The sequence below is a fragment of the Girardinichthys multiradiatus genome, chromosome X (assembly GCF_021462225.1).
Source record: "Girardinichthys multiradiatus isolate DD_20200921_A chromosome X, DD_fGirMul_XY1, whole genome shotgun sequence".
Taxonomy (NCBI): Eukaryota; Metazoa; Chordata; class Actinopteri; order Cyprinodontiformes; family Goodeidae; genus Girardinichthys; species Girardinichthys multiradiatus.
Genome location: NC_061817.1, coordinates 3817293 through 3827019, shown reverse-complemented (window position 1 = coordinate 3827019; position 9727 = coordinate 3817293). Strand labels below are relative to the sequence as shown.

Genomic DNA, 9727 nt, shown 5'->3' with positions numbered 1-9727 from the left:
GTAAGGTGTTTGTTTAAAAAGTCTGGGTGTTGAATCCTGTCACCAGGAAAAGTGTTGGTGTTGAAACACCCACATCCCCCATGGGTGTAATGCCGTATTTAGGGACAAAGACCTACATTTTTGGAGACATGACCTGTGTTCTGCTGAAACAAAAATTTAAGTGTTTGGCAATACTGAAAAACAAATAGGGGGGAGCTTGCAAACTGGAGAACCCTATCCCAGCTGTGAATTAAGGGAGAGGCAGCCTCAAGTGGTGTGTTTGTTTTGCTGCAACAGGAACAGGAGCACTTCATAAAACAGATGGCAGGATGAGGTAAGAACATGTGTCAATATCGAAGCAACGCCTTAAGACATCGTTTAGGAATTTAAAGGTTTGAGGTTCAAATAAGACTTTAAATGGCATACATAGGGAAACAATGAATGCCATAAGAGCCTTAAGGACATTGAAGTAAATTATTCCCAGTCCCAAAGAAAATTTGTGGGCAGAGCTGAAAAGGTGTGTGACCAAGATAATTTTTAAACCGGAAGGAATGGGACAAACGTCCAGCAAACTATTGTGAAATGCTTGTGACCCCAGTGTGACCCAAAATGTTTGACACAAGTCATAAAGTATAAAACAGAAACTTAGTAAACTTCCAAAATAAATTCAGAATTTAAGGAAAGTTACGAAAATTCTTCGTCAAAATTCTCTCAGCCATTATTATGGCATCTAACAAATAGACCCCCATCCAGGGGTCTTTCTCCCTGTGTTCACCCCATGCATGAGTAGGTTCTCTCCGGGTACTCCAGCTTCCTCCCTCAGGGTGTGTGAAAGGGTGTCTGCATGGTTGGTTGTCCTTTGTGTCTCTGTGTTGCCCTGTGATTGTCTGGCAACCTGTCCATGGTGTACCCAGCCTCTTGTCCATAGAACGCTAGAGCCATACTCAGCCCCCCTGAGTATGGAGGACCAATCCTGCCATAATTAAGAATAAATACATACTTAAATAAATGACTCAATAAAATAATTACTGGGCCAAAAATATAAATTAGTGCGCAAAATAATGAAGATATTTATTCAATAATTGATGAATTCATCAGATAAAAATATTTATATTTATATTTTATTCACTATTTTTATTCAAACCACTAACTTTCAAATCATATATTTTTTCTTGAACTCCATATTTTTCCTTTGTTTATTTAAAACAAGTGAATTTCTTGCTGTTTAATTTTTCCTACCCCTTTTATTTCTTTCATATTTATTGCCGCTCAAATATATTTAAAACAAGTTTTTTTTTCCCTCAAAAATATATTTATTTTTCCAATTATTCTACACTCCTTTTATTTTTTAAACACTGATATATTTTCGCCTCTAATATATCCCTGTGGTATTTTTGTCCCCAGCGGATTTCTCCCACCCATTTGTTTCAGTCTTTCGTTTTTACATTTCTCTGTCTCTGTATTGTCTTTTCTGTCTGGGCAGACAGCAAGTTATATAAAAGCAGAGGGGACAGAGCGGACACTGAGTGGGCAGACTTTGTTAAAGTGTCATCGGCTGAGCTTTACACCTATTGGCCAGGGCCTAGCTCATAGCAAACAGATGCTGAGCTCGATTCTTCATGCTTGGATTTTCCTGAACGTATGAGAAGCATGTGCTTATTGGAATTGTAAGAGAAGAAAATAGCAATGGGGGCTTTGTCGCGACGTTTTGTGTTGGATCTTTTAAGAAAGGCTGCCAACGGGTTGGATAAATTGGAGGGCTGTAAAGTTTAGCATTATTTGAAATAGCCTCAAGTTCTAGTCAGCAGTCTTCTAGAAGGGCGACGTGTAAGTTTATTTGTTGACTGTTCATCAGAGAATTTCTGTTTTCTTTAGCATGCTGATCACCCAATAATTACTTTCACAAGGGGTAGAAAATGACTGACTGAAATAATTTAAGTAATCCTAACTCACCTAAAACAAGATGAAACAAGTGAGGAAAAAATTGTTTCTATATACATTGTGAATAAATATCAGGTTGTATCTGTAATTGTTTGGTGACAACACAGTATTGCAGATATATGTTTTAAATGTTTTCACAACAATTATTCCCTCTACTGGAAAGAAGTAGCCTGTGTTTTGACTGCAGAACTGTTAGCATGGCTGAGCCCTATCGCCTCCCACTGGACCTTAAGAAGATGTTGCTGTCCCCACTGAGAGCATAGTGAGCACTGGCATGAAACATGATGGTGTATGATGCCAGCAGAGGGATAAACAAGTACAGCCGGTGGAGGCATCTCCCCAGGATTGTTGTGTTGTTGGGAGAGGGTGAAACAATCTGGCCGCTTTATTAGTACACTGTTTGGACTATGTATCATAGAGGAAAGAGTCAGTGAAGAGTAGTGCTGTAAATGTAAGTGGTGAAGGTGGGGTGTGGAAAATGGGTATGTCAAGTTAGAAGATGGAGAAACATGACCCATCAGAAGTGTCCCTATTGGGTTGATGCGTGGGTGAGACCAAGGTAGAGAGTGTCTCTGACGTTTGTCTTTCATCCGCCTGTTTTGGAACCACACCTGGAGAAAGCAAGAGCGGAAAAAAGAGGAAAAGGTAATAATGTTGAGACACCAGGAAAACAAGAAGTGTCAAGTCAAGTCAAGTTTATTTATATAGCGATTTTCAGCAACAAGGCACTCAAGGCGCTGTACATAAGGAAAAACATTACAATGATACAAAAAGTCAAACAATAGAGGTAATTAAAAAAAATAATAAAATAAAGAGAATAGAATGATGGATAAGAAAATGAAAGGAAAATTGGACTGAAAACGTAATCAATGATGTTTAGATGGCACAGTCAAAGGCCACTCTAAACAAATAGGTTTTTAATCTTGATTTAAAGCAACTTAGGGTTTCGGCAATTTTACAGTTTTCTGGGAGTTTGCTCCAGATTAGTGGAGCATAAGAACTAAAAGCTGCTTCTCCATGTTTGGTTCTGGTTCTGGGTATGCAGAGTAGATTTGAGCCAGAAGACCTGAGAGGTCTGGATGGTTGATACACTGACAACAAGTCTGTAATGTATTTTGGTGCTAAGCCATTCAGTGATTTATAGACCAACAGAAGTATTTTAAAGTATATTCTCTGAGCTACAGGGAGCCAGTGTAGGGACTTTAGAACCAGGGTGATGTGCTCCACTTTCTTAGTTCTAGTGAGGACGTGGACAGCAGCGTTCTGGATCAACTGCAGCTGTCTGATCGACGTTTTAGGCAGACCTGTGAAGACACCGTTGCAGTAATCAATTCTACTAAAGATGAATGCATGAATTCATTTTTTAAGGTCCTGCTGAGACATTAGTCCTTTAATCCTGGAGATGTTCTTTGGGTGATAGAAGGCTGACCTTGTTACTGTCTTTATGTGCCTCTGACGGTTCAGGTCTGAGTCCATCACTACACCCAGGTTTCGAGCCTGACTGGTGGTTTCTAGCTGTATTAACTGAAGCTGTGCGCTAACTTTTAAACGCTCTTCCTTTGGTCCAAAGATCATTACTTCAGTTTTGTTTTGATTCAACTGAAGAATAATTTGGCCCATCCATGCATTGATTTCTTCTAAGCATTTACCCAGCGGGTAATGGGTTCATAGTCACCTGGTGACATCGTAACGTATAGCTGTGTGTCGTCTGCATAGTTATGATAGCTTACGTTGTTGTTTATTAAAATCTGAGTTAGGGGGAGCATGTAGATATTGAATAGAAGGGGCCCTAAGATGGACCCTTGGGGAACGCCACATGTGATTTTTGTGGTGTCTGATGTAAAGTTACCTACTGACACAAAAAAGTCCCTGTCCTTCAAGTAGGATTTAAACCAACTGAGTGCTGTACCAGAAAGGCCGACCCAGTTTTCCAGGCGCTCTAATAAAATGGAGTGATCAACAGTGTCGAATGCTGCACTAAGGTCCAATAATACCAGCACTGTGGTTCTTCCACAGTCTGCATTTATTATTTAAGTGTGACCAAAGTGTGAATATTACAATGGACAATGTAAAGGCTGTTAAAGGGCAATGCTGAAATGGACAAAATATAATAATGATAATGATAAAAAAATTATAATAATAACAGTAATAATGATAATAAAGAAGTATTATTTATTGAAGTAATTTAAACATTAGTCCCTAACTAACCCTAAACCTAAACCCCTATACAGCAGGCAATTAATAGAACAAAGAAAACTTGTTTAGATAATTTTTTTAACGTGTGTCCCAAACATCCTCCAGCAGCAGATGGGTTAGTTTTCTTCCTAAAAAGTTCAAGTATGAAATAGTGAAGGGGTAGAATGACTATGACCCATATTCCATACAGTGCTGCTAAAAAGTATTATTTCTGTTTTCTCTTTTTTGCCAAAATTAATTATTGAAAATCATCTAACAAATGTTAATAACAGACAAATATAACCTTAGTAAATACAAAAAGCCTTTGTCAAATGATGATTTCATTTATTAAGAAAAAAGGCTTTTCAAGCCAACCTGTTCCTATGTGATAATGTAATTGCCCCCTATACCTGGGTGAAAAATCCTTGCAGCTTCATTAACTGCCAGTGAGTCTTTGACAGAATTGTTTTAGATCAGCCACATTGGACGGTTTTGTAGCCCCTTCCAGACTGAGAGATGTTTATTTCTCATCTGTTCTTGAATTTCTGCAGGTCAGGGCAGGATGCGTTACTTTTTGAGATCTCTTTTTTCTTTTTCTCCTCTTTCAAAAATAATTAGTTAGAAGATAACTGCTCTTCAGAACCTTTAGTTTAGGGGTCTCAAACTCAAATACACAGTGGGCCCGAATTCAAAACTTGGACAAAATTGCTGACCAACCTTGATATATATTGAGAAAATGTAGTTTATTACTATAAGGTTTATTACTATGTCCACATTTGAAGTCAAATGTCAAGAGACTCATCTGTGGCATTCATTTCTTAAATAAAATTTAAAAAAAATTATTTACCTCTTTTTCTATTTGTATCATTTAGAGGTAAACTTTAATGGCAACCTTTTTTATCATAGGCTAACAATGTTAATAAAAATTCCTTCAATGACGATGCAACCGTTTAAGTCCATACCATCAGATAATAAGAAAAAGTGAAAAACAAGCATTCATTAAAGCTCAGTTTGTTACACTCTGATCTACTCTGATGCACACTGGCCCAAGCTATATAGATACCTGACATCTCTACTTCTACCCACGTTACCGGTAACAGCATGAGGTCGCTAATGGTGTCAACAGAGGAGGGGGCCTTGTGAATGACTGACATGTCAAAGCATTCTGAGATAAGGAATAGGAAATATACATTTCCCAACTTTGTTCAAAGATGGGATGAAAAAATAACTGGCCCTTTTGCAGTTAAAAAATGTGTTACTGGCATTGTTTTCCAAAATAATAAATAATAGAAGACATTCTTCTTCAGTATTTGACAGGTTGTATTCATAGCAGTTTTCAGTAAAACATAATGTTTTGATTTTACTAAAATTTTTCAAAACCAGCCTTTTTAGGAACAACACCATAAGGTCCATGAAAGTAAAGAAGCATTGATAAACAATAGCAAATAATTTCTTGTTGATTTGCAAATCAACAAAACGAAAAAAGTATTCAGTGTATGTATTATAATCATCATAACAAGTTTGATTTCATCGTTCCTGCTCTATGAAAGCAAAACATACCTTTATCGTGGTCTCTGGTAAGTTGAGTGCTGCAGCCAGTTCACAGCGCCGAGCCCGGGACACATAACTCTCCTTGCGGTACTCCTGCTCCAGACGGGACAGCTGGTCCTGTGTGAAGGCCGTCCTGTGCCGTCTGTTGGGATCCAGTGAACCCTGCTTTTCCTCTGGGCTGGGGCTGATCACAGCAGCCCGGACTGTTGGCTGTCTGCCTTCTGCCACTGAAACGACAAAAACAACAAAAGCTCAAGGATCCACTGCTGGTACAGAAGAAAACAGTCCTCCATCATCACACCATGTAGGCATTGTTTCAGAGTCGATTTCATGTTGAATATGTTTCAGTGTGAGTTCCAAATAAACGTTTTTATGTAATAAGAAACCAGTGAACTAGCTACTCTTAACTAAACTGCTCTCTGAGGGTCACCTGTAGACTTAAAAAAGGTTTAAAACAAAAATCCTATTGTCTTCTTTATCACACTTCATACTGCTTGTATGACGGTAGTTTGATTTCCCCCCGCTAACTTTTGATAGAAACACATTTTGTTATTAAACTACTTACACATAAATTAGTTCTATGTCCAAAGTTTAAATCAGAGGAACTGTCGGGTTTTTGTATATCGCTGTATGCCTCCCTTCAGGTTAATTATGTCCTTATTTCAAGCTCCTCTTCTAAACCTGTGGAGATGCAAAAGCATGTAGAGACATTTATACCATTCACCCCCTGGTCACACACAAACACCTCGTCTTCTCTGCACCTATCCCCATGCTGCTTCTGTCTCTCCAGTCTGCAGCCCACATGCTCCTCCAGGTGGAGCAGAATTGGCGCCGTGGCTCTGAGAGGTGTTAAAGGTGTTCAGAAGTAAAGCCTTTGGTCTCCTTCACAGTCTTTGTACTTTTGTTATGGAGAATTAAAGACCTGAATGGGGAGACTGCAAACAGACACGTATTGTTTTCGTCTGTTTGATGTGTGGGAGTTTGGGAGCGAATTATCACTGGTTTACTGCTTCCAAAGAGACACACAGATCATGGGGGAAAGGAGTTAGTAATTTAGATAATTTTAAGGTTGTAATAGTATGTACCATATGGTGAGAGGTTACTTATCAACTGAATTTAAGTTTGATTTCATTTTCCTTGCAAATAACATAGTAATTTGGACACATTTTGAAATACTTTATGCTTTTTACTTATTCACAAGCTTTATTTATACAGATACTATTTATACAGGAACATCCCACAGAGACATTGGGTCTCATTGTCAAGAGAGTCCTTTTGTGAGCTTCAGGCAACCAACCTAATGCTTCTGCTTGGTAACCCAAATGTTTTCTCTATTTTATCAGATCTATTAAAAACAACAGGTGATCAGTTGATCATGTCCCCTACAGCTGTGGATTGCAGTTATACCAGAATGCATTGGTTAAGTGTATGACTTTGCTTTCCAGTGGATGTGCTGACCCTGTGTTTTGAATTGTGTTATGGCTATAATCTGTTCTCATTGATAAACTACCAGCCATGTGGCAATAAAATGAGCAGAGACAGAAAGACGCCAGTTGGGGTGAAGTCACTGTTGTGCCACAGAAAAACAACAACAACAAAAAAAAAAACAGAACAAACTAACAATAACTAATGGACTTGCACTAAGACATTCAGGGGTTGGACAATGAAACTGAAACACCTGTCATTTTAGTGTGGGAGGTTTCATGGCTAAATTGGACCAGCCTGGTAGCCAGTCTTCATTGATTGCACATTGCACCAGTAAGAGCAGAGTGTGAAGGTTCAATTAGCAGGGTAAGAGCACAGTTTTGCTCAAAATATTGAAATGCACACAACATTATGGGTGACATACCAGAGTTCAAAAGAGGACAAATTGTTGGTGCACGTCTTGCTGGCGAATCTGTGACCAAGACAGCAAGTCTTTGTGATGTATCAAGAGCCACGGTATCCAGGGTAATGTCAGCATACCACCAAGAAGGATGAACAACATCCAACAGGATTAACTGTGGACGCAAGAGGAAGCTGTCTGAAAGGGATGTTCGGGTGCTAACCCGGATTGTATCCAGAAAACATAAAACCACAGCTGCCCAAATCATGGCAGAATTAAATGTGCACCTCAACTCTCCTGTTTCCACCAGAACTGTCCGTCGGGAGCTCCACAGGGTCAATATACACGGCCGGGGCTGCTATAGCCAAACCTCTGGTCACTCATGCCAATGCCAAACGTTGGTTTTAATGGTGCAAGGAGCGCAAATCTTGGGCTGTGGACAATGTGAAACATGTATTGTTCTCTGATGAGTCCACCTTTACTGTTTTCCCCACATCCAGGAGAGTTACGGTGTGGAGAAGCCCCAAAGAAGCGTACCACCCAGACTGTTGCATGCCCAGAGTGAAGCATGGGGGTGGATCAGTGATGGTTTGGGCTGCCATATCATGGCATTCCCTTGGCCCAATACCTATGATAGATGGGCGCATCACTGCCAAGGACTACCGAACCATTCTTGAGGACCATGTGCATCCAATGGTTCAAACATTGTATCCTGAAGGCGGTGCACCAATACACACAGCAAGACTGGTGAAAGATTGGTTTGATGAACATGAAAGTGAAGTTGAACATCTCCCATGGCCTGCACAGTCACCAGATCTATATATTATTGAGCCACTTTGGGGTGTTTTGGAGGAGCGAGTCAGGAAACGTTTTCCTCCACAAGTATCACGTAGTGACCTGTCCACTATCCTGCAAGAACAATGGCTTAAAATCCCTCTGACCACTGTGCAGGACTTGTATATGTCATTCCCAAGATGAATTGACGGTGTATTGGCCGCAAAAGGAGGCCCTACACCATACTAATAAATTATTGTGGTCTAAAACCAGGTGTTTCAGTTTCATTGTCCAACCCCTGTACATTTAGCAGATTAAAAAACTATGTTATGTGCTATCTGTTTTATTTTTATCTTTAAAAACAATGAAGTAAGCATGGATATACTGGTACTGTAAATAAATAATTAGCATTTTGTCTTTACTTTGGTATGTGTCATGGGTGGCCCTGTTTACACAACGTGTTTGGTAATAACATACAAGTTTTGTTGTGTTTCTACTGTGCTGATGTTTATCAGCAGCTCCTCATTACCCCTAGTTCACCGTGTCGACTAGAGGTGGTCAGTCATTTCAAGAACTGGTTGGAGGAAAGGGGGAGCTTTTACCCTCATCGTGATCTTAAACTGGAGACTATTGAGACCAACCATTAAAGAGCTCCAAGATCTCAGCTTCTGGATTCCAAATGTCATCAGCATGGGCAACCATCCCCCGGGCTCTCCAGCTACAGTTGTCTCTACGGTCTAGCTCTTTGTCAGCCTGAAGAGTCTCCAGGGCCTTCCAGAATTCTGCCACAGACCTTCAGAGCCAACTCACTGATGCCTCCTTGTATCAGAGCTCAGACTCCTTCCGCAACTTCTGTTCAGCCTTCTTCAGCTTCACTCCAGTCTCACGTTCCTGCGCCTGAGTTCTCTGAACAATTTGAGGTTAAGCTGCCTCATGTTCCTGTGTATGAATTCTCCGAGGGGTTCATGGACGAGCAGTCTTAGTTCCTGTGCCTGAGTTTGTTGACTAGGGCGTCCAGGTGGACACGCATCGTTTTTTCTGATCTTGAGCTCTGTTGAGGGCTTTTTTGGCTTCCATGCCCCTTTCCAGACCTCTGCTGAAGCTTCTAGTGCTGCTCTCCAAGGATTCCAGCAGTTCCAACGGTTCTGCAACGTTATTTTAAAGTTCCCTTAAAGGAATCTTTCAGCGCCACTCTCCAGAGTTCCTCTAAGGGTTCCACCATAGTTCTCCAGGGCTCCTCTGAGGGTTTGTCTGAGAGTTCCAGCGTTTCCGCCGCCATTCTCCAGTGTTCCTCTGAGGGTTCCACCGCCGGTCTTCAGGGATCTCCCAGGGGTTCAAGTGGTTCCATTGCCGTTCTCCAGGGTTTGTCCTAGGGTTCCTCGTGGGTTCCCTCTGAAATCTCTGGCATGTGCAGGTGGTCCCTAGGTGCTGTGTGGTTCCTCTCCAGTTCTGAAACACATGAGTTTACCGTAGGAATGTGTG

The 9727-nt window shown here is 40.6% G+C and overlaps 1 protein-coding gene across 1 annotated transcript; it reads right to left on the bottom strand.

The window, feature by feature from the left end:
• Positions 1-2072: 2072 nt before the first annotated feature.
• LOC124863031 (homeobox protein XHOX-3-like) lies at positions 2073-8947 on the bottom strand. The gene is made up of 3 exons (XM_047357271.1): positions 8887-8947; positions 5656-5873; positions 2073-2531 (listed from the first exon to the last, which is right to left on the bottom strand). Exons 1-3 carry the CDS (start codon positions 8945-8947, stop codon positions 2073-2075), a joined length of 738 nt encoding a protein of 245 aa, XP_047213227.1.
• Positions 8948-9727: the final 780 nt, after the last annotated feature.